This window comes from Podarcis melisellensis (assembly GCF_964234715.1).
Source record: "Podarcis melisellensis genome assembly, chromosome: 2".
Taxonomy (NCBI): domain Eukaryota; kingdom Metazoa; phylum Chordata; class Lepidosauria; order Squamata; family Lacertidae; genus Podarcis; species Podarcis melisellensis.
This window is the reverse complement of record NC_138529.1, coordinates 86,718,042-86,742,760: the sequence shown is the minus strand read 5'-3', so window position 1 is coordinate 86,742,760 and position 24,719 is coordinate 86,718,042. Positions and strand designations below refer to the sequence as shown.

The window sequence follows — 24,719 nt, the reverse complement described above, 5'->3', positions numbered from 1 at the left end:
GAATCTCCTTTCTTGTAACTTGAAGCCCTTGAGTCCTACCATCCAGAACAGGAGAAAACAGAAGAGCCTCAGATGATCATCGCAGGGTCCAGGTTAGTTCATGTGGAGAGAGGAGGTCCTTGAGGTATTGCGGTCCTGAGCTGTTTAAGGCTTTATAGGTTAAAACCAGCACTTTGAATTGAGCCCAGAAACTAACCAGCAGCCATAGCAATCAGGCCAGGATGGGTGCAAAATGCACTGGCGTAGCCCAGGGGAGCACCTGCCCACCACCCCAATCAAGTAATGATAATCTTCAGTGCCAGATTTATGTATAAGCTAAACAAGCTATAGCTTAGGGCCCCACTATCTTGGGGACCCCCAAAAAATTTAAAGGAAAAAAAACTGGTTGTACATTTACAAAATATAAGATGAAAACAAATAAAATAAAAAACACTACATACAGCCATAGCTGTCAAGTGTCCCTTATTTGGCGGGACAGTCCCTTATCCTAGTGCCATGTCTCGCTGCTGTCCCTTATTGATGAGGCTTTGTTTGGCTGCTGGCTGGGCTTTCTGTCTTTGGCTCGGAAGGGCTCAGAAGTTGAACATACCTGTGCCCGGAAAATCCCTTATTTTGGCTGCTGATCCTTTATTTTCGAGGCTGCTGGTCCCTTATTTTCAAATCTGTAAATTGACAGCAGCATTTTGTGTTGTGTATGCTTCTAGTAATGGGCCCCGCCTGTGAGCTTGCTCCCTAAAATATCACTGGCTTGCTCATTTCTATATATAGGGTGCCTACATTCTGCTATTTATAATGATTAGTAGTTTGCATCATATATTCACACCTGTTATTATTACATGTTATAGCAAGTTTCTAGAAACTAGATTATGAGTCTTCATAAATTGTGTTTCTAACTTTTGTTATTGCCAAATGCCAATGTGTTTGCATTATTTCGTTATGAATAAAAAATCCCTGTAAGTTAGAGCTTAATAATTATTTTACTATTCATATACTTCTTTTTGATTGTATTTCAGTTCAAGAATTACTTTGATAAAATACATATTTTGTTATGTTCAAATGGCTTTAGGTCCATAAATGACCATATAGCATATATTCAACACAAAAAACAGCGATAATTTGTTGTTGACAAAGGACAGGCTGGACATATAAAGGGCCCATTACCTTCAGTAGCTTAGGGCCTCATCAAACCTAAACCCTGCCCTGCCCAGGGGAGTACCTGCCCGCCCACCCCAATCAGCTGCAAACCGGCTGCACCCCGTTTCCTCCTACAGAGCAGCTGTTCCAGCGCCAACAGCTCCTCCCCGCTGCCCTTTCCTAGCTCTACTATTTCTCTATCCTGAAAGCGGGGAGGAGTCTGCAGGTTGCCCGTCATCAGCTCGGAAGGAGATGCCGCAACGGCCTCCTCGCGCCGCGTAGCTCCTCCCTCGCGCCTGCCGCGGAGCGATCCGGAGCCCCTCCCTTTCCCCCTCTCATCCATTGCTCGGCGCTCGGCACCCCCAGCCGCCCGGCCACCGCCTCGGCGGAGAGCCGCCCCTCCCACCCGCGCCATCGGTGCCTCGGCGCTCGCCCAGCTGCCGCCCGCGCGAGGAGGAGGCCCCCCTCTCCCCTCAGGTCAGTCGGGGCGGGATTCGGCCCTTCAGGTGCCGTCACTGAGGCCGCCTCCTCCTCGGGCGGGGAGGGAAACCGCCGCTGCCGCCCCTGCCCCTCGCGCAGGTGTGAGGTGGCCTCCTCCGCCCCACTTGGGGGGATGTCGCGGCGGGTCTCTGCGGTGCCGGGGTGGGTCGGGCGAGGCGGCTCCCGCGGTTGTGTGTGTGTGTAGACGTCGCTTTGGGTCCCCCGCCCTGCCTTCCCATACAGTAGTTCTCGTCCATACTCCTGGGGTTGCCTCTTCATGGGGAGCGGCGGGTGTGTTTGTTTGGGGGGGTGAAGACGCCCCCTCCCCCAGCAAGGCCACGGCAGCAGCTGGAGTTCCTCCTCAGGATAAGGATTTCGGTCGGGCCCCCCCCCCCAAAAGCTCCCCAAAGCAGCGAGCCCCTCTTTCCTGCCCCGCATTGGCTCCTTTCCACTCTTTTTTTTTAACGTCTGGGGTTAGATAAGAGCGGCGCTGGTTGGTCCCAAGGGATGCCGCTCCTTTCCCCGACAGGTTGGCATGTGTGTGTTCGCCTTTCACAGCTGTGTGATGCGAAGAGATTAAGGAGATTAAAAACAAAACCAAACCACCCCAACCTCTTTCTGCAGCACCTGTCAGGCAGCTGTTGTTGCCTGTGCAGGAATCCTGCTTGAACAAAAGGAAACCTCCCCGCCTGCTGTTTCTGAGAGGTGCCTGGGCCAGCTGTGTGGGTGTGCGGCCTGATTCGCATGCCCAAACCAAGAGGGAACAGCATCTCGGGCCTCGCCTACAAGGAGCAGGTTTGAGGTGGTGGCGTGCCAAGGTGGAATGCACCACTTCAGTTGGCGGGTGAAGGATTGGGTTTTTGGATGCTCCCCGTGGGAAAAGGCCCTTCCAAATAGAAGACCAATCTAGCAAGCAAAGGGTTGTCCAAAAACCATTCCCCCTGATGTGATAGGTTTCTGTTTACAGGGAGTCTTTTTAAACTGAGCGTTTACCTGCAGTCCAAATTGGTACATGCTATTATACTGCAGGTGTAGACTCAACCCTTTCTCTTTTGTTCTGACGATTTGTATGGGGGAAGTAATTGGGAGATTCCAACTGGCTTGTAACAAACATGTCACAAGGGGCTGGATTATAACAATGATCTGAAGAAAATGGAGTGTGTGCTGTGATTTGTGTGATAGCCCAATTACACGGAATGCTAAGTTGATGAGGGAGTCGGTGTTTGTGTGTTGAAGTATTAATGGATCTCTCTTAGTTGAACTGTTCTTGTCTTACAGGCTATGATTCCTTTGAAACAATGAATCAGTATCTTACCTTAATATCTAGTTCTGTCAATGTGCATTTTTAATTTTATTTAAATCATTTCTATACTGCTTTATATTTATTTTTGAAACAATCTTAAAGTGGTGTAAAACTTACCTTAAAACATCAAATAGAACATTTCAAATTAAAACATTGCAATTTAAAGTCAAGTGCAGAATACACATTTAAAGCAGCATGATTAACAGGAAAACAAAATATTCCCTTAAATTAAAAAAAAAATACAAATAAAAATGCAATAATACAATAAAACTCCATATATAAAGCATCATTACCAACTAAACAAAATAATTGAAATGACACCTGCACCTATGCTTCCCCTGCCTCAGTAACCACTCACAAATTCATCCATAGCAATTTTCTTTTGCAAGCCTCACTCTGCATTCCTACCAACCATACAGATAGCACAGCTAACCCTTAGCCAACCTTTTCTCACCAAGCAAACACCTTGTAGCAGATTATACCTTTTTACGTTGAGCTAATCAAACCTGGATGTTTCTTATACCACCCTTATATGGTTTTTTCTCCACCATATCCCTTTTCTTGTGTTCAACACATGTAGAGAGAAGCATGATGAAAGAGGATGTGGGGCTGTTTGTTTAGCGTTGTCTCAAAGTCATACTGCTGTTCTGCCCCCACTGCTGCCACATTGAGCATAACCTCTACACCATGGGTGCAATAAGGCTGTCATTCTGTCATTTCTGCTTGCCAGATGGAACAATCTCCTTTCTTTTCCCCTTGCATGCTGTTTTTGGGGTTCTCCCATTCACAGCAGATTTGGTGAGGGACCAGGAAGAGAGAGAGGAAAGTCTCATTGTGCTAGTGGGTGGGTTGCTGGGGTGAAGGATGACTTAAGCACAGCCCAAATTTACAGAGTAGGAATATGTTTATTGATAAAGCAGTCAAATATTGTGCAAATACTTTGCTTTGGAGAACAAGCTATAAGCTTGCACACAGCCCACCCCCTTCTTCCTCTCCTTTGCATTCCTTTCCTTTTGCACTTGCCAATCTTCCCCACCCTAACTGCCTTGTTTGTCTTGTCTAGTTAATGGCCTGGATGGAGCAGTTCAAAAGTGCTGAATGTTTACTAGACAAGACAAAATGTTAACCTCACCCCAAACATGTTTGAGGAGGCTCACTTGGCTTATACACATGGGTATCTTTTAAGTGGCTTCCCCATCCTGCCCCATGCTTCGCATTTTATCTAAGGGAAGCAAAGTTCTGGCAAAAATGTGTGTGTATTGCCTTCTTATTTCAGAGTCATTTAGACTGTGTACACTTGAGAGAAAATTTCATTGAATTCAATGGGACTTTCTTCTCAGTTGAAGCTCCCACATACAACACACACACATAGGATTACACTGTAAAGTTTTAGGAAGGTTTAGGCTGGTCACACAGGATTTTAATGAGCCTCCTAAAAGCCCCCATAAAGGTTGCTGTTGAAAGCTGGTTAATGGATTCAAGGCCACAAACAAACAGAAGGAAGCAATTAAAAAACAAAACAAAAAGGAAAACCAATATCCAGAAGCCAACAGTATCAATGCCCAACACATTGCTGCCCATTTTGCTTTGCAGTGCTTTGTTTTTGAACTCTACCAAGGAAACAGAAAACCTCCCAGGAAAGCCTATTTGGGCTGAAACACATTGGGTGTTAACAAAAAAAGCGCATTACTCTTGAGATAGCTCTTCCTTTTTTGTCTTTAGAGTTGATTCAAAATAATAAAAGGAGACATGAAATAAAATTCCATGGGTCGTATCCAGCAAATAGAATGAGGTACTCCTGTGCAATTTAACTTCCACTTCCTCTTTCCCCCCCAATGTAAGTCCACACACCCAAATCAGCTCAGGGTTTTAGCCCAACTCTCTGGAGCAGATTTGGGCATAGGGGGAGGAGAAAGGAATTATAATTGTGCAAGCAGCAGTTATTCTGCTCATGCAATGACTTAGCTGGATTCAACACCATGGGAGCAGCTTTCTTGGTCTACTAAAGAAAAAATTGTACCATTAAAGGATTACTAAAATATTTGTTTGTTCATATGTATTATAATAGGTTTTATATGAGGATTAGTTTTTTTAAATTGTGGATGTTGATAATTTGAAAGAAACAAGATTTTCATTTTGAATGCAATATACTCTACATTTGGCTTGCTTAATAGACTTAGATGGAATTTTCACTTTCATAAGGTATTTCTAGAGCATCCTAATTACTGCCAGTGTTTATTAATTTTTTAAGCTGACATACTTATCAAATGTACATAACTTATTTATTTATGAAATGGATATGATACATGGTGATTTTTAATTACGTTACCGTTGGGTGTATATGATAAATTTATAAATAAAAGAAGTACATAAGACTTAATAAAAGATTAGAGAAAGTTGCTGAGTTAAACAGGTCATCTTATTTAAAACTGTTCCTGGATCTCTTTCAGGGCAATGTTTTGCACAAGCAACAGGAGCAAAAGCTACTTTCTTGCTATTAGCCTACTTCTCTAGTGATGAATGGCATGCCATTGTTCCACTGCTGCTGAGACCTGGAGTGTGTCAGTATCTTTGGAGTCCTTGGACCACTATGGCAACGAGCTACACACCTCCATTTGATGACCCCGGGGAGGTGAGGGAGGGTTTTCTATGCCCCCTTTGTCTGAAGGATCTGCAATCGTTTTATCAGCTACAGTCTCATTATGAAGAAGAACATTCAAATGAAGACAAAGATGTTAAAGGACAACTTAAAAGTAAGCAAAGCAGTAGCTGCTGACTGTTATGATGTAAAATATAACTATCCACCATATTTATCATTTGACTTGCATAATTAGTAATATATTTTCTCAGAAAATATTATATGTAGAAGTGTATGTGTTTCTGAGTTACACAAAACTTCATTAGGAAGAATAGAAATGCAAATAATGTTCAGTTATACAAAGTAGAAAGTTGGTTACAAATGCAGAATTTTCATTCATTTCTGATAGCACAACTGTCTTTAGGCCATGAAAACCTGATATAGGGTTACAAAATCTTGAAATGTTTTAGCTATTCAAAACTTTGGAGAACTTTTCCTTCATTAAAAGAATTTAATTAGCATTTACTAAGGATTAAATACATCTTGATGTCATAATTTGGATTTGATTTTAGTGTACAATTCCTTATGGAAGGCTTTATAGAACAATGTTATTATGGTCTTGCTGGTGTTAGGAGCTGCTACACTTAATTAGAAAAAAAGCTGTACCTTAAGGGTTTGCACATATTTCTGTCCCCAAGGACATATACACAGCCATATTGCTTCTAGTTCAGGAGTACTCCTGATTGTCATAGTGATTTTGACGTATCCACCTTTGCTCAATGATTCTTTCAAACACTGAGATTGTCTTTTCGGAATGGCATGGGAACTAGAGCTTAGTAATCGTACCATTTCAGCCATTGAATATACAAATTAGTAGCAAGAGCTGAATAATAGCTTAAACTATAAAAATACAAAAGAAATGTAATGTGTTCAATCACTAATTATGGGGTACTTTTTCCTGTTTAAATAGCCAAGAACTCTGTAGTCAGTTCACAGTGAATTGCAAAAGCAAGCAGTTGTGTTGAAGTGCTAATTTTCTTCACTTGTTACAAGTTGTTTCTCAGTTCTTTAAAGGGTTATTAAATGCGTCATTGTTCTACCTTTATAAAGTGCTCTTGTATTTTACTTTGTCCGGTGTTCTCTTTCACAAATTGCTTTCCAAATTAAGGCTGTCTCCGGATACAGAACATTCCTTTGAAGTGCCAATAATTGGACTGACTGATTAACTACCACATTTGTATTCTCGTCAGGTTGAGCCAGGTAGAAGTATTTTATTGGGATTGTATTCTTATGTGAAGCATTTACACAGGTCTTCTCACCTTCAGGACTTCCCCCCATCAAACTTGTAATTGCATTCCTCTGAGAAGGTAAAACATGATTCTGGTGCTCAACAGATGCAGGAGGTGGGAGGCAGAATGGTCAATTATATTGCTCAAAGTCTTAGAGGCAAATACCTCAAGCAAGTTTGGAAGAAGATGGGTAACTCTTACAAGGATGCATAAATAAGTGTGTAATATGTAGCATTTGATCTTCTTTCAGATCTGGTCCAAAAAGCTAAAAAAGCAAAGAATAAATTGTTGAAACGAGAAGATGACCGAACTGATGGAGGGCCTCAGGAACGATATGAATCTTACAGCTATGGTGGAGTGGATCCATATATGTGGGAGCCCCAAGAATTAGGTAAACAGTCAAGAATGATGCAAATAATGCACACCTTTCACTGGGAAGCCCCCTGATCTCCACTGGAATCTATGCATAATGATGCAAAGTTGTCAGGAATTAATAGACCATTTAAATAGAAGATATACGCGAAACACTAGGGCCACAATCCAGTGCAAAACTATACACACACTTACGTTCTATTGCTTAATTGCTTGCTTTGTTCTTAAACATTTTTGCTTAGTTTTGTATTTGATTGAGACCTAGGGTTACATTGCAGTGCAAATAGAAAATATGTAATAGCGTTGTGCCATTGATTGTTTTAATGTAAGAAGCTCCACCATGACCGCAAGAACTTGTGGCATGCTAGTATGTGAAAAAATATATTTTTAGTAAGTTGGGCTTGACCAGTAATTGAGAGATGAAGACTGTAATCCTGTACCCACTTACCTTGGAGTAAGCCTGATTGGACTCAGTAGGACTTGCTTCTAATTAAATATGTATGGGATTGTACTCTACTAGCTTGTAGTAGCCAGGGAATGTTGTTGCTGTTGTCTTCTGAAATCATATAGGCAGAAATAAAGAGCAGTATTTCATCAGTAAAGATCACAACAGAATGTGCACAGAACACTATGATGAAAACATACCATTTCATTTTTTAACATTGAATTTCAGCCTAAGAATGAGAGAGGAACAACAACATGTTAAACTGCCTTTTAACTAAGAATATAGAGTTGAATGACTTTGGCAAGTTTTCTAACAGTGTTTCTTACCAGGTGCTACGAAGAGCCATCTTTCTGATTTTAAGAGACACAGAGCAGCCAGAATTGATCACTATGTTGTGGAAGTCAATAAATTAATAATCAGGTTAGAAAAGGTAAATGGGTTACTCTTGCATTTTTCACATAAATGTGTGGAAGTTCATTTTAAACTACAGTGGTACCTCACAAGACGAATGCCTCGCAAGATGAAAAGCGCGCAAGATGAAAGGGTTTTTCGTTTTTTGAGTTGCTTCGCAAGACGATTTTCCCTATGGGCTTGCTTCGCAAGACGAAAACGTTTTGCGAGTTTGTTTCCTTTTTTCTTAAAACTGCTTGAAGAGGTGCAGTTGCGACTGACCGTGCTTCGCAAGACGAAAAACCGTGCAAGACGAAAAGACTCGCGGAACGAATTAATTTCGTCTTGCAAGGCACCACTGTATATGCTACTACAATATTGCTTCTGATGTGTGGAGAATAGTTTTTCCACATGTATTCAAATATTGCTTGGTTGTAGCCTTGAAACTGCCTTGGTCGCTCTGGTAGAAGACATTTTTGGAAGAGAGATGGCTGGGGAGTGACCCCTGTTTGTTTGCCTTGGTCACTTTGCAACTTTTGATATTGTTGACCACAGTACCCTTTTGAAGTAGTTGTGGGAGGTGGGGCATTAGGGACACTGTATTATAGGCATTCAGCTCTGAATTTTGAGGCTTCTTTTTTATTTTTTCCTTCTCTGTTAGAAGGACAATAACATCTGCCCAATACCAAGATAAGTGACGTAAAGGAATGCTCAGGGAAAGATACTGATTTTAGTGAAATAAACTTAGGAAAACAGACCCTGTAATATTTTTGAGTCCTGTGCTGAACTGTTGTAAAGAGTTCTCTAGTAGAAAACTTGTATTAAGACTTCTGGTTTTAATATTTTTGCAGCTTACATCCTTTGACCGAACCAATACAGATTCTGCAAAGATAAGAGGTAGGTGCAAGCATGTTCGACCTTTGCTAATTTGGATTTCATTAGTGATGTTTGATAGATTTTCTCATTCTATTCCAGCAATAGAGAAGTCTGTTGTGCCTTGGGTTAATGATCAGGATGTGCCATTTTGTCCAGACTGTGGTAACAAGTTCAGCATAAGGAACAGACGTCACCACTGCCGCCTTTGTGGGTCTATCATGTGCAAGAAATGCATGGAACTGGTCAGCCTCCCATTTGCAAGTGAGTACAGTGGTATAGATGTCTTGGACCCATGTCTCTGATGCTGGAATTAACTTTCTCATGTGGGGGGGTGGTGGTCTGTGGAGCTGAGAAGCATGGGGGGGGGGCAAGGCCCAGTCAGCACCAGCTTCAGGCAGGTAGGGATGGTTGTAGGGGGAATTAACTTGGAAATCCTGGATTTATAGTTTTTCTTATAAATGGCTATCTAGGACACAAACCTCACTTAAAGGCTCTAAAGGCTAAAGATGGTGATGTGGGGGTCCTGATTTAGTTCTTTCTAGCAACTGTGCTATAAAATAGGCACTTCCTTTTTATGATGAGTTACTGGAGTTGAGCTGAACTTAATTTTTGAACCCATTTTCAAGACCAGCGTTCTGTTGGTTGGACCGTTGGCTTGTCACCATTATATCTTCTGGATGTATCATTCCAGGCAAACTCACCACTGCTAGCAAGGAAGCCTTGGCCTCTCATACTAGCCCAAACTGCTCACCCAACAGCATTCAGGGCTCTCGCCGTGGCAGCATCAGTAGTGTGAGCAGTGTGAGCTCTGTCTTGGATGAAAAGGATGACGATCGCATCCGCTGTTGTAGACATTGTAAAGACACTCTGCTGAAAAGAGAGCAACAGATTGATGAGAAAGAGTACACACCAGACATCGTGAAACTTTATGAGGTAAAATGACACTAAATAAACAAGAACTGGAAGTGAAGTGGGATTTTCCAGTTATCAATAACAAGCAGTATTATTATTATTATTATTATTATTATTATTATTATTATTCAGTATACTAGGTGCTGTTCAACTTAAAAACAAGATAGGCTTCCAGCTAAATACTTCTAAGGAATAGAAAGGAGGAAGTAAGTTTAACTTTATAGTTTTAAAGAAAGTTTTAACCTGGTATTTTTAAGTGGGTTTCTTTTAAAGTTGGCTTGGCTGAGAAAAGATGTATTAAAAAATTATAACTGAAACTGCTTACTCTGATACAGCCCAGATCCATTTCTGGTCCTGGCTATTAACAATACAACTTACTCATCTAAGCATGCCAATAAATTGATTAAAACATTCCAGTTGCCTTATAGCCTCAGAGTAAACTGGTTTTGTAACTTCTCAGAAGAAGAGACCAGTTATTGACTGTTACCTTAAGAGATGTGCAGTCTGAACCATGTTTACTTGTAAGTAAGTCCTACTGAATTCAGTGGATCTTACTTCCAGGTAAGTGGGCTGAAATTGCAGTCTTAGAGATCTTATTTAGAAATGGTTTCAAAATCTGGAGTTCCACATTTAAAATCTGAGACCTGGTCTCCCGAAAGCATAGATCTTGATTCTCTGGATAGCAACTACTACCGAATATTAAGTTGTTACACACAGAGGACAGGAAAAATTGAAGGCATGTGAAGCAATTGTGTATCTGATTTGTTGCTATAAATAACTTTATTTTAATCTATTAATTTTATTGATTAAAAAAGAAACTCCGACTTTGCATGGAAAAGGTTGACCAGAAAGCCCCAGAATACATAAAGATGGCGGAATCATTAAAGTAAGCCTATTCATTTTTAATAAATATGTCTTTAATATTTAATGTTCAAGAAGAAAGAAGCTTGTGTTGTCTACACACACACTTCATTAAAGCCTGGTTGTAGTTTCATATTAATGGATGGGTATAAAGAAAAAGGAAATTGTGTGGGGTGGGAGGATGCTTGTGGGCATGATGCATAAACTCCAGTCAGCAGATTAGAAAAATCAATATTCTTTTATTCCCCTCCACATTATGCTCAAGATGCATTCTAAAGAATTCAGGTGAACTTGAAAGCTAGCTCGCTACTTCGACATCTCAGTACGTCATCCCCCCCCCCATTGGATCAAATTGGCTACCTAAATTTTTTGTCATATTAACAGTCTATGATCCAACACAGATGTCACTTCCAGATTCTATGAAGTCCTTCTGAGGTTATTTTTAACCTCACCAGCTTTGTGTGATGCATACACAAATGTATTGTCTGAATTTGCCATTATCATGTGCTCCTACTTTTTCTCTGTGCTAAAGTGACTTTTTCGTTTTACAATTTTATATTGGAAACCACCCTGTGATCCTTGGATGAAGGATAGAAATTTAATAAATAAAATAAAATTCAGTGCAAAGTCCAGTGCTTAATAGTTTGATCTGAGATGGGACCAGTAACAGGTCTTTTAACATGAGAACTTGTTCACTTGCAAGTTCTTCATCACACAAAAGTGATACGTAAAATTGTTGTTATGTAAGCAATTTTTACATTATCCAAAAGTATAAATTGTCCTTCAGATAATAAATGTAAAAAAGTATTGTTAGTGCTTACTGTGTTAGCACTGTCAGAGGAATATTTCCACATTTCTGAGTTAGTAAAGATGCTACATAGGGTTTTTCTCTATGTGCTTTAACTTTGTTGTTTTTGTAAAGTGTGTTTGTGTGTGTTGGATGTTGTGAAACTCAATGGTATTGGCAGGCCTGATGAACATGAGGCAATTTTGCTTGCTATCATCTAAGTGTCTGCACATGCAGCATTGCCTTTGTTACCCCCAAAGAAGAGCCTTTGAAATAAATCTGTCCCAAGCTTCTGAGGTTTCATCTTCTTGTCAACTATGAACAACACATTTTCAACTTCTTGTGCTTAAAGTGTCATACCTAGAAAGTGCCACCTTGGCAAGGTTTTAACGTAGGGCCTTGGCTCAGTTTTGATGATGGAACTCTGCCTCGTTTCTAAACACGTTTGCTGAAACTGGTGCACTAGTGTAGGCTTCAACAAAACCACTTGCCAAGGTAATAATTTGGTAACAATGCATGTTTTCTTCCAGTGTTGGGGAGACAACTTACAGTCTGGAACATGCTAACAGTCTTAGGATGGAGGTGCAAAAAATGTATGAGTTAATAGATGCTCTAAGGTAAGTGACGGAACTCAAAAGAGGGGATTTCTGCATTTGTATTTTGATTTTTGTGCTTAATCTTTTTATATTGTTGCAGACTGCCTTGAAATCAATTTTGAAGGTGGTGGTTTATAAGTAAATTAATATGAATTGCCTTAGACCACAATCCAAGCATACTTGAAGACAAAAAAATTCAGTCAATAAATTTTGATTGTAGTTTGTATTGTGATCTTAGGTGGGAAATATATGGCTCAAAGACTTAGTACATTTTAATCAGTCAGTGCCCAAAAGAAGTAAAACTGATTTGATTGGGCTAAAAATGCTTCAGTGTGCATTTTTTTTCTGTGCGCGTGCATGACAATACAGTCCTGTTGTTGGAGAATTCATGAATGTCAGTGACAAAATACCATGATAAAGTGTGTACTGCAAGCAATGCTAATCTATCCGTTTAAATAAAGTTACCAACAATTTACATTATTGTAACTGGGACAACATAACCAGGAAGACTATTTCATATGCTTACATATTGCTCATAGTTGACTGTTAAATTCGTATGCTGATACACTTGTGGTTTTTTGGTTCAGCAAGAAGATTTTGACTCTGGGACTGAATGAAGAACCACAACCTCATCCCCGAACATTGCAGCTTCAGAGAATGATCAGATATTCAGCCACACTTTTTGTTCAGGTAGGTTATCTAGGAAGGAGGAGTAGCTCTTAGGTATACAGGACACAATATGACATACAAATCTTGCACATAAATATTTTTCAGGATGGTCTAAGTTAGGGGTGGGAAACTTAAGGCCTGGAGGCCAAATGCCTCTCTCTGTGGCCTTTAGAGTCTCACCAGGCTGCACTCTTTACCAGCCTTGTTCCACATTCTCAAGTTCTGTTGCTCTACTGGAATGTATTCTTTAACCCTGATAATTCCTTTTGCTTACCAGGATAGAGATAATCTTGCTTGCTTGCCAGGCAGCTAGCTTTACTTTTAGCTAACTAAAAGTATTTGAAAGTTACTTGAGTCACAGTGATTGAAACACTGGTACTTTATGTAATATTGAAGCTGATCTAAACTTCACCCATGTTGCATTTGGGCTTTAGAGAGACACAGACAAACAAACCTGTGACTTAACCCAATGCATAATTAAGGCTGCAATCTTATACACTTGTGCCTGGGAGTAAAGCAGATTTTGCTCTGAGGCTTACTTCTGAGTAGACGTGCATAGGATTGCACTGTAAGCTTCACAGCTCAGTGACCCAGATCAGTGATAGTAGGAACATCAGAGTTGGTGAGAGTCTTTAACATCTTCTTTGACTGCTCCAATTTTTAATAGATGAGCCAGGATCCACATTCCATCTAGCATGTGCAAAGGAGAAGCCACACTCCCTAGTGAAAAGTTGCTTTTGGTGCTGCCTGGGAGCACATATACTGGGAAGGGGCTGCCCCCTACACCCGGGCTCGGTGGTAAGACAGTGATAGCAGGAACCCCATTCTTTTCCTCTTGTCTCTTAGCTATCACACCACTGTGTTAATATTGACTTGTAAGTCACATTAGGGATTTTTTAGGTCGAAAGGTGATTATTTTTTTTTAACAAAAGCAAGCTAAGATAATCAGGAGCTTCACTCCAGGTGCCTCTACCCTAAGAGATTTGGTGGGTGTAAGAGGCAGAGATCCTTTACAATATCCTCCCCAGATACCTTTTTTCTGGCACTTAAGCTTTTGTCTTTTAGGTGTCAGATACTATTATATTTTTAAAAGCTTTTTAAGTGAGTTGATCTATTAATGTTAATGCTTTTGGTCCAGAGATAGATTGAATGAGTGGAAAAGTTGCATGGGAGACAGCCCTGCTAAATTCCTCCAAATTTCACATCATGCTGCAGCCCCCATCCGCACCCCATTCTGTACCATCCCAGAAGCCCCTCAATGTTCAGAAGCAGCCTTTTTTGCATAGGGGGAGCACAGGGAGCTGTAGTGCATAGGGGAGCCAGGTATGCCCTGTTTCCTGAAAAGAATTCCACTTGACTTGTTTTTGATCAAACTTCTTGTATTGTAAGCTGCCTTGACCATATTTGATGGTAAAGGTAAAGGTAAAGGTATCCCTGACCATTAGGTCCAGTCGTGATCGACTCTGGGGTTGCGGCACTCATCTCGCTTTGTTGGCCGAGGGAGCCGGCGTACAGCTTCCGGGTCATGTGGCCAGCATGACTAAGCCACTTCTAGCGAACCAGAGCAGCACACGGGAACGTTTACCTTCCCGCCGGAGCAGTACCTATTTATCTACTTGCACTTTGACGTGCTTTCGAACTGCTAGGTTGGCAGGAGCTGGGACCGAGCAATGGGAGCTCACCCCGTCACGGGGATTCGAACCGCTGATCTTCTGATCGGCAAGTCCTAGGCTCTGTGGTTTAAGCCACAGCGCCACCCGCATCACACTCATATTTGATGGAGAAATATTTAATTTGCCCCCCCAACACAAATGTAAGTATAACTATGATATATTATGTATTTTGTGCAGCTTCCTGTTTCTGAATAAACTTGAGAGCTTGATAGCCCATCCCTTTTTAAAAAACAATATTTTGAAAACATTTCCTCAGGAAAAATTGCTTGGTCTGATGTCGTTACCAACCCAAGAGCAATATGAAGAATTGAAAGAGAAAAGGAAACAAGAACTGGACAGAAAACTTCAGATGGAGAGACAGGTGAATATTTCAGATCTCTTCAGTCAGACACCTTTCTAGGAGTTGTTTTGTATGTCGATTAAAGCTAGTGGCTCTTTAATATCCTGTTGAAAGTCTTGTATGCCATGTTCAATGAAAAAAGTGGGGCATACTTCCATATAATGCAAATAGGAGCAAACGAGTACAACTAATCCTTTGCAACTTTAGATGTTATTTCCACACCTGCTTTACTTATTGGTTTGTTTGTTTACTTGTTATTAGGCAACACTTGAAACGCAGAGACGATTGGAGGAGAAGCACATGGACTATGCTTCCAGATCTTTGGTAGCAACTAACGGTGAGGTGTCTCGGCCAAAACGGGTTGCAGTAAAGAAAGCTGAAGGTTGGCTGCCCACTGCGAACTTATCTCGCCAGCAGGAACTCACAGACCCACTTCTGCAGCAGATTGACAATATAACATCCTTTATTAAACAAGCCAAAGAAGCAAATCGTCTCGATGAGGTCCAGATGTTGCAGGAAAACCTGCGACAACTTCAGGATGAATATGATCAACAGCAAACTGACAGAGCCATTGAGCTTTCTAGAAGGCAAGCCGAGATGGAGGAGATGGAGAGGGAACAATTGCAGATCCTTTGTGAAAAGGAATGGGAAAGGGAACATAAAAAACGAATGTCTCAGCACTCACGGACACGTTCCCTGGATTTCAGAGAAGTGAAGCACAGTAAGTTAGAGATTGGGAAGGAGAGCATAAACCAAATAGCACAGGCTTTGGACCTTGATACTACTCAGAATACAAGTAACCCAGCCTCTAAAGCATCTTCACCATGTGTTGGTGACAAGCTCCAAGTGCAAGAGAGCCCATTCTTTCCCGGGCAGTTTCTAGAGATCCAAGAGCATGACAGCGTAATAGAGCAAAATAAAAATGTTCCCATAAACCCTTTTGAAGATGAGCCAGTAATTAGCACTCTAAAGAGGGAACCTGATAATCCCTTTGCTGAAGATTCCTCCACAGTGGCTCCCTTGCCCACCCAAACCTTGCACAGTGATAAAAAAGAATATAACCCATTTGAAGACGACGAGGATTGTCATCATGCAAATGGAGTAGCTGTCAGTGCTCCGAATCCCTTTAAAGATGCTGTTGGAAATCCATTTCGTGTGCTCACAGTTCGTCAGGAATCTGGAAACCCATTTGAGGAAACGTCTTCCTCCACGAATCCTTTTGAAGAGGATGATGATAATGAAATGTCAAGGGAAGACATCATAGAAGAGGAGCTACTGCTCCAACAGATAGATAATATAAAAGCTTATATTTTTGATGCCAAACATAGCGGGCGGATGGATGAGGTTGAGGTGCTGACTGAGAATTTGAAAGAACTGAAACGCACACTAGCAAAACAGAAGGAGAAATCCAGCTAGTTGCTGTTTCCATGCACATACAACTTTACAGTTCTCTGACTGTCCCAGAAGCAAAGGCGGGCAGGTGGAATTAAAATGCAAGAGGGAATTTTGGGATTGACTCTAATTGTCTGCACTTTGGCGTGGGTATTTCCACTATTATTCAGACTTTGCTAATACTGTCCACACTGTTATGATTTTGTAATAACCTAAAACTGTGTCACAGACCATTTACAAATCTAAAACGTATCACAACCAGTTTTTATCACAACCTAACCTCTTAACATTGTTATGCTTCTTGGCATTCCTTTTATTTCAGATGTAAACTCTGTAGGCTAATACGGAAACGGATGCTTTAAGGTGCAGGAAAATACAATCTTTCCCTCTGTGTTTGGTTGTTGCAGTATTACAGACTGGCCTTCTAAAGCTAGCTTTTCCACTAATAAGGGATCCAGAGTGTCTGGTAAATTCTGTGTCAAGCATGAAATAAGATGGTGCCTTTAGCAAATGTGTGTAACTGCCATATATGCTAAGGGCAAGTGTTAAAAAGCAGGTTGCTGAGATGCAGTGTGACCTGCACAGTACCAAGGCCAATGATCTGACTGTGCAATACAAAAGATAATATAAAGGGATTTTAAAGTAGATTTGGGTAGATGTGATGTTATAGACATAATATCTGTTTTAGAAAATGTAGACCCCAATGATCTTCTGTTCCCTCCATCACCTGTTTTTCAGGACTTTTTTTTATTTTAATAGCTTTCTCTAGCGAACCCTGGGAACAGCACCTTTTGTTGAGGATGCTGATTTTTCTTGTTGCTTTCTCTCAGAAGTTGCAATTCTCAAAATTCCCTGGCTAGCGGAAATGCTATGACTGTTAAAATGATAACTGCAGCATATGCATGCAAAGTGTGTGTGGTGGGGGAAGAAAGCACCAGTTATACTATAAGGGAGGAAATCTGATTTCAATGGAAAAGCAAACTGTTAGCCAACTATGATCTGATCATGTGAAGATGGCCTTCCCTCAGTTTTTAAACAACACCTAGCTACCTCTCTCAAGGTTTGACACCTGTTTTGAATATAAAATATACTGTTCCCTTTATAAATTCAGAATGGGTTCATGGTGTGTGCTTCAGGAGAGCACAAAGCTCAGATATTTGGGAGCTGAATCTACCAGCCATTGTTGCTGTGTAGTTTCTATTACTGCTGTGGAGGGTCTGTGCAAGCCCATACCCTGTCAAACTAGAAGCTGTGAAGCAGCATAGCTTGGGATTGGGTGGTTAATTTTTCCATATAAAAAACTGGTTAATTATGTCCTTTGGATATTTCTTTACTCACTGGATATTTCCAGTTCAAAATATGAACTGGAATTTTTGGGGAAAGTATAAAAATAATTGTATGTAACTGAAGGGCTATCAAACAATTTCTGGTTTCAGTTCTGCTGAATGAACATGATTTGGTCGCATTTGATTATTTTTTTAAGAATGAAGAGCAATTTGAATGTCACACATGGGGGCTGACTCCTGAGGATCATTATGGACTTCTAGAAATCAAATTTTGCTTCATTCATGAGTGGGGGAAAGGCCCAGCAGTTGGGACATGAGTTAGCTTTGCTGTGTAAAAAAAAAAAATGTAAATTTTCACACATTCAAAAGCGTTGGCTTAAATACTACAAACAGAAACAAGGGATTAATCCAGGAGTAGCAAGACACTAATAGCTGGTTCAGGATTTCTAAACCCGAACAGTAATTCAAACTGTTGGGATTCCAGAAAAAATGTTTACAGAGATGTGTTGTTCCTTGGGGGGTGCTTAATATGGTCAAGAGTTAAAGTAGCACTTTACGGAATCAATTCTATATATCTCCTTTATTTGGGGCATGGCTTTAGGCGATTTAGAAAAAAACCCATTCCTTCTAGTTTCCCTTTCATTTGATTTTTCTGTCTGCTGGGAGGAATGTGCTCAGTTACATAACTAATTTAATATACTTAGTATTGACTAAAACTGTTTCAGTGGTAGCTTTGGTGGGGCAGGGTAGGAGGAAAATGATCTCAGCTTCAAAATTAATTTGATTTACAAAGTATTGACTAAAACTATGCCAGCTTGTTTAAAAAGCACTCAGAATTGTGTTGAGCCATCCTGTGGAAACAGACCTGAAGACGGTACTTAGGGCAAGAGTAGTAAGGGCAGATGACCTAAGAATTTAAGGTCATCTTTTTCTTTTTCCTAATTGGAAATAACTGGGATTGGGCTTGCGGAACAGGTGCACCTAACAAATCTAACAGGACAGGCTAATATCGGGTAACCAGACATGTGTAGTAAAATGCAGTGAATAAAGAAATTTATGTATATAGCTAAAGTAAGCAAGCACCACAGCTTTTATGTGACTACCAGCTAAGGAGCAGTGGTTTGTCTAAAACAAAATCATCTATATACTTTATTCTAGGCAGCAAGACACCAGACTTAACTGGAATACTTTGTATATCCCAGCCAAAATGAATGTTTCAGTGGCTTTTTTTTTACATTTAAAATATGTTTCCTTGTTACATCAATTCTGCCTTGTTTTTAGGTACTCTGTAGTCTAATACTCTTTAAAGACATAGTATTGATGTATTTTTACTAGTAACTATGTTGGTTTGTAGCTCCATGACTGCAAGTCAATGTGAAATGTAACTAGCCGCCTTGATAGGATGGTGGTAGACTCACATTTTGACAGCCTTCCATTTGTACTACTGAATTTACACTATGAAACAGAACAAAACCATGCCATTGTGAGAATTAACATTAAAGACATCCGTTTATACACTTGCATGCACTACTCCTAATTTGCAAGCTTTGAAGAAATAAAATAACATATTGGTTTGTATGTGTGATTTATTTCTCGTGTTAAATAAGAGGCCCAAGTCAGTTGCTGCACTCTCAATAGGCCCCTTCCCTTTGAGGTTTCAGCATCTTCTGTGGCCAGTGTGTGTATATGGGCCTCACTGGGCTATGGGAAGTCCTCTCCTCAGGATTTCCCCTGAGAACAAAATTAATACTTTTGTAAACTTACGCATGGTGCCATTTTAGTTACATAGCAACAGCAATTATAACTTGAACATTGCAAATAGACGGAATGGTGTGTAGCATCGCTTGCTCGTAAGTTGGCAACCCACCTCTGAACTGGTTGTCGGCTGAAGATAAAGCTTCTTCGTAATCAACATATTTACATCAGCTTGAAATGATACTTTTTTCTTATACAAACATAAAGTAACAAAATACAGAATGGTTCTTATTTACAAACGGGCCTCTACATAATACAGGCGATACATCTACCTATTGAGATTTAGCAAGGAGCTAAGAACAGCCTTAGCCAAAACTGGGGGGGGGGGGGAATGCAGTAAATTTTAATGCCAAATTTCTCAAGGCCTTATGGTTTTGAATAGAAAAGAATATATTTTGACTAAACTGCCTCCACCCAGTAGCTCTTGCGTTTTTCATATGGGGCAGCTCAATCTATTGCCAGCAAAAGCAGTTTGGGAGCTGGTTCAGTTTTGTTACTTCACTCTAAACTTTAATTTCCACGCCGTGGCAATTTAATTCCTGCCACATGTACATTACACAAACCTGCCTCATTCATGCTAGTTGGATAGACAGGCAAGGAGAATGACCAGCCCTGAAGTCTAGCTAACCACTGGAGATCTTTTTAGCTACCTTTGTTGCCTGGGACTTTAGCAGGCATTATTCACTCTTTAAAGCATGTATTTGCATTTATAAACACTGAAAGCTTGTTTCTTTTTAAAGACATCCTGTTTAACCATAAGCATCTCAAGGAGGTCAAGCTGGCACCCAATATAACCCATACCCTGCCCTCTTCCACTGCTCCTACAGATCTGCAGCATACCCAAAACCTGCGCATAATCCAGAGATTTGTTAAATCCAGAGCCTCCACCACTAAGAGCAGCTATTTGAGTGAAGGGGAGCCTGTCCTCCCAAGACCAGGCACATATCATATAGACAGGATTCTGTATTTGGATGGTTGTAACACAAAAAAGCACACGATTCATTAAACCAGGGTTCGACCAAGATGTGTTCTCCTTTGATTTAAAAACAAATGGCAAACATATATATTCACAATCCAGCCCATCACAAGAACAATTCCAGAATTTATTTAAAAGATTCATCCTTACTTGTTTTAAGTAAGTCCAGATATTTTTCTGTTACTTAAATGGTGGTTTGCAAAAAGACCAATGTGTTGTCATCAGTGTTAAGATGCCCGCTTTCTTGGCATTCTGAATGCTTTACTCCCTGCTGTAGAAAGCTGGCTTAGGAAGCAGCACTCTCTTTCATGGCAGTTCTATATTTCCCAGTCATCTCCTTTGGTAACGGCACTTTACCAGGGCAGGGAATTTGGCCTTCAATTTCACACATGCATTCCCGCAAGTGGTACTTTTTGGGGCCAAACGTTGCGGGATGCCGTAGCTTCATTTTCTCTTGTGCTTCTCCCTGCAGTGTTTCCCTACAAAAAAACAAAGAAAGAAATTTGGTGTAAGGACAAGAAGTGCTAGGCAGTGATCAATGCATTGCAACAATCAAACTACCATATTTTTCGCTCTATAAGGCGCAACCAACCATAAGACGCACCTAATTTTACAGGAGGAGAATAAGAAAAAAAAAAATCTCTCCCTTTCTGCGCAGCACCCCTTCAGCAAAGTGGCAGGAGAAACGGAGCCCCTTCCATTTCTCCTTCCGCTTCACTGAAGGGGCGCTGCGCAGAGGGAAAGCTGAGCAGCGCCTCTCCAGTTGTGAAAGCAACGCGAAGCCTCTGGAGCACATCCTCCAGATGTTGGGAGTGCAACTTTCTTGACCAAACTGGCAATTGCTATTAGAAGTCCCCAAACCTGGAAAGCCACTGGTTCTTCCTCTCCTCTCATGCATTTAATAGCAAATTATAATTTTTAACAATGACTTCCTCTATCACAGATGATTGTTTGGTGTTTGACATGCCGCTTCCCTTCATTTCATGTTTTATGTCAAAACTGCTGGGAACACATAACTGCTGTAATAATAGTTCTGCCCTTGAGTGCTTAGGGCTTCTCTCGGTATCAAAGCTGCTCCAAGTCTGCTGTGCTACTCATCTAGCATCACAGGGCTGTGTAACCCTAGGACTGTCTGAACATTAATCGCTGCTAAGCTTGACTATTCTCTAAGCTCCCCAATATTTGAACATTTTGGGAAGTGCTGCAAAACCTTTATCCACAATAAGCATCTAATGTAAGCTTGTAATTAGCAGACCACCTGGAACAAGTAAGCATTCCCTCCAGGTGACCAGGCTTTTGTAAATTTAAAGAATGAAGGTGTTTTTTTCCAGCCTTCTCGGGCCATCAAGTGGTGCCCATAAATGACATAAAAATGACATTTATGACAACGGATATGTGGGCTACATAGAAAGCTTATTTTAGGGTCCAGAACTCAAGCCTGCAGGAGGATGGAGTTTTAATAACATGTTTGTGTGCATTTAAAACATTGCCCTTATCCCAGTCCAATTGAATGGGGTAGACTCAAAAGTTTGGTTCTACAGCCAAAAACACCCAGAGCCATATAGGTATGTGTGTGTGTTTTACTTACTCGCTTTTACCAAGAACTTTCTTAACATGTTCTGCGATCTCTTTGTTAGTCTTCTCTTCCACATCAACCAGGACTTGCTCTCCAGTATCTGCAGAGGAGAGAGCATGACAGGGTATCTACAGGCAGCTGTCTCAACCAGGATGCTCTGAAGACACCGTCTCCTTTGGAGAGTGGCGCTACCCATTATTTGCCCACCTGTCACCTGTCAGTCTTGGGAAGGTGTTTGCCTAAGCAGAGAGTATTCCAACACACTTCAACAAAAGCTAAACAAAACCATGCATGTTACTTACCTAAATAGAATTTTAAGAATGGTGATGGTGTCATGTTCTTAAACATCACAATCTGAAGCCAAGGGTTTTTGTACTGAATCTGAGGTATGTTGAAGAACACAAATTTTCTGTGGAAAGAGCAGGAGAAAAGTAAGGAAGACAGTGGATGCACTCAGCCTTTTAGAATATGAATTCAGTGAAACTTAAGACTCTTGCCAAAGAAAAGGAGAAAAAGGCAGCTTTGTGTGTGAGAGAGAAAAGGCATCAGATTCAAGAGGCAGAAACCCAAGCTCAGAGGTAGTTTTCCTCACCCTCCAGTATGTCTCATAGCAGACATATCCGCATAAGCAATGCCAAAACAGTGGGCATGTTAATCAGTTGCTGAAAAACCAAAATGTCCATGAACACTGAGGAAGAGTAACAAATTTACTGTGGTGTAAATAAAAGCCACAGGGAGCCAATATGATGCAGTGGTTATATTGAGCTAGGATGACAGCCCTGGTTCAAAGCCATGCTCAACCCTTTGACGCTTTCAAGATGGTAACTGGCTCAAGTTACTTCAAAGGGTTGTTGTGAAGATAAAATGGAAGGGTGAACTGCATGCACCACATTAAGGTCTTGGAAAGAAAGGTGGGCTGGGCATTATTTTATTTATTCATTTCATAAAATGTATACACCACTCAATTGCTAAAAAATAACATCATCAAAGAGGTTCACAAAAAGGAATAACAATAACAACAGCAAGCTGTTACTTCATCTGACTGTATGAGGAAACTGTGCAGTCTCAAAGCAGGCTGAGAAACATTAAAGGAACATTAAAGGTAAAGGACAGGTAAAGGTAAAGGACCCCTGACAGTTGAGTCCAGTCGCGAACAACTCTGGGGTTGCGGTGCTCATCTCACTTTACTGGCCAAGGGAGCCAATGTTTGTCCGCAGACAGTTTTCCTGGGTCATGTGGCCAGCATGACTAAGCCGCTTCTGGCAAAACCAGAGCTGCGCACGGAAACACCGTTTACCTTCCTGCCGGAGCGGTACCTATTTATCTACTTGCACTCTGACATGCTTTTGAAGTGCTAGGTGGGCAGCAGCTGCCCAGAAAGCAGGACTAGATCTAATGAGCTTGAACTACAGGAAGGCAGATTTCAGTTGACCATTGGAAGAAACTTGTTGGGCTAGGCAATGGAGTGGGTGGGTAGACATCTCTGGAGGTCTTCCTGTTCCAGATTTATCCCGCAGCGGAGCAGGCCATGGACGTGGACGGCCTGCTCAGGACCAACTCCAACCCTGTATCTAGCAGGGGGGGGGGGGAGCTCGGCTTGCCTTGGGGCTCCTTCCCTAGTCCCTGCACGAAGCGCACGACGAGCGCTTCGGCAGCGTGGCGAGCGCGGAGAGATGCGCAACAATCCCTGGGACTGGGGGACGGAGGGAGGCTCCTTGCTCGAGGGCTGCCTGCTCACCTGGCTCCTTCGCTGAGAGGCCCCCTCGTGTTGTAGTTCACCGTCATCACCTTCACGGCGTCCTTGAAGATGATGTCGCCCTGGCTCAGGTACTGCAGCGTCCTGCGGATGGGGAAGCGGCCTTTCATCGGCATGGCGGCGGCAGGCGGCAGCCCCGCGCGCACCGCGGAGCCAAAGGCAGCGGCACGAGTCGGCGGCGCAACTTGCTTGCTCCTACCCACCCGGGCGGGAGAGGAAACGGAGAGCCGATCGCAAGGGGATGCGGGAAGTGTAGTTTCCGGGAGAGCGGAGGAGGCGGGACGAATCGGAGGGCATGGGATCGGAAGTGCAAGCACCGGGGGTCTGTTTACACTGCGATCCGAGAGAATAGTGAGAGCGAGATACCTAGAACTGCGCAAACGGAGAGGCATTCAGTAAAATGCACAAACGCGCATTCCAGACGTTCGGCTGGCGGCGCTGATTTGCAACCACCGACATATACTGTTTGAGTGCATGGGAAAGTTACGCAGGCTGTTCTCACAACTTTGCGCTGCGCGAGATCCTGCTCTGCTGCTGCTGCTGCGAGGAAACGCCGCCAGCGGAATGTCGAAATGCTTCGGCTCGTTTGTAAAGTTTGAAGCGGCGGCTTCAGTACAAGGCCGAGTTTTCAGCATTGAAGTAAATGAACTAGGAGGGCAAAGCTTTGATTTCCAAAAAAATCTAGTACTAAATTGAGTATGGCATCTTTTCCCCTATGGAACCACTTTTTTCCTTAAACATACCCTAAATAATATATAGTGACCCTGATCATATGTGGAGTGAAGAAAGCCAGCTTCTGTTAAAATAAAAATCCAAAAAGCAAGGTTCTCAAAATATAGAAAAAAGGAAATGCATCTCACACAGCTCAGCACTCAGAAATGTTCAAATGCTTCCTTCCTGGCCAACAGGAATTGTATTGAACACAGTATTTTCACCATGTGGAGCTTCTTCCATTCTTGTTAAATATGTATCCCGCTGCTCCACCAAATGATAGTCAAAGCAACTAACACCACAAAATATACTTTAAAATAATCAAATATAATCAAATAACAAAACGGAAAAACAGGTGTAAAAAGTCAACATATTTTCAATTCAGCCAATGGACCAAATTCTAAATAAAATTATTTATTTGCTGACTGTAGGTCATCAGAGATGCTCCTTTTGCAAGGAGTTAGAGAGACTGGCGTTGGCAACTAAGGCCCTCTCCCGCATTTCAACTGAATGCCCTTCAGAAGTAGGCAGGAAAGAAAGATCCTATGAGAACCAGCAGAGA

General features: G+C 41.6%; 2 protein-coding genes across 4 annotated transcripts; one reads left to right on the top strand and one right to left on the bottom strand.

Annotated features, from left to right (window-relative positions):
* Positions 1-1,560: 1,560 nt before the first annotated feature.
* RBSN (rabenosyn, RAB effector) lies at positions 1,561-18,957 on the top strand. 3 transcript variants are annotated; one of them, XM_081901707.1, is made up of 12 exons: positions 1,563-1,713; positions 5,368-5,670; positions 7,035-7,175; positions 7,931-8,031; positions 8,843-8,888; positions 8,967-9,128; positions 9,559-9,800; positions 10,595-10,665; positions 11,958-12,044; positions 12,611-12,713; positions 14,622-14,726; positions 14,967-18,957. In XM_081901707.1, the coding sequence occupies exons 2-12, from the start codon at positions 5,508-5,510 to the stop codon at positions 16,119-16,121; spliced, it is 2,376 nt and encodes a 791-aa protein (XP_081757833.1). In that variant the 5' UTR covers positions 1,563-1,713; positions 5,368-5,507; the 3' UTR covers positions 16,122-18,957. The 3 variants fall into 3 exon arrangements, with proteins under 3 accessions (XP_081757831.1, XP_081757833.1, XP_081757832.1); XM_081901705.1 differs by having other exon boundaries at positions 1,561-1,713; positions 8,843-9,128; XM_081901706.1 differs by having other exon boundaries at positions 1,602-1,611; positions 8,843-9,128.
* Positions 18,958-20,227: 1,270 nt separating this feature from the next.
* MRPS25 (mitochondrial ribosomal protein S25) lies at positions 20,228-23,664 on the bottom strand. The gene is made up of 4 exons (XM_081903268.1): positions 23,429-23,664; positions 21,993-22,099; positions 21,703-21,790; positions 20,228-20,593 (listed from the first exon to the last, which is right to left on the bottom strand). The coding sequence occupies exons 1-4, from the start codon at positions 23,560-23,562 to the stop codon at positions 20,401-20,403; spliced, it is 522 nt and encodes a 173-aa protein (XP_081759394.1). The 5' UTR covers positions 23,563-23,664; the 3' UTR covers positions 20,228-20,400.
* Positions 23,665-24,719: the final 1,055 nt, after the last annotated feature.

What these genes read in the sequence shown, in the direction of transcription:
- RBSN (XM_081901705.1), top strand. Translation starts at nt 5,508, where the DNA reads ATGGCAACGAGCTACACACCTCCATTTGATGACCCCGGGGAGGTGAGG. An exon ending in TGTTAAAGGACAACTTAAAA is followed by an intron (nt 5,671 to 7,034) that starts GTAAGCAAAGCA and finishes ATCTTCTTTCAG; the next exon opens with ATCTGGTCCAAAAAGCTAAA. An exon ending in CAGCCACACTTTTTGTTCAG is followed by an intron (nt 12,714 to 14,621) that starts GTAGGTTATCTA and finishes ACATTTCCTCAG; the next exon opens with GAAAAATTGCTTGGTCTGAT.
- MRPS25 (XM_081903268.1), bottom strand. Translation starts at nt 23,562, where the DNA reads ATGCCGATGAAAGGCCGCTTCCCCATCCGCAGGACGCTGCAGTACCTG. An exon ending in ATTCTTAAAATTCTATTTAG is followed by an intron (nt 21,791 to 21,992) that starts GTAAGTAACATG and finishes TCTCCTCTGCAG; the next exon opens with ATACTGGAGAGCAAGTCCTG. An exon ending in AAAGTTCTTGGTAAAAGCGA is followed by an intron (nt 20,594 to 21,702) that starts GTAAGTAAAACA and finishes GTTTTTTTGTAG; the next exon opens with GGAAACACTGCAGGGAGAAG.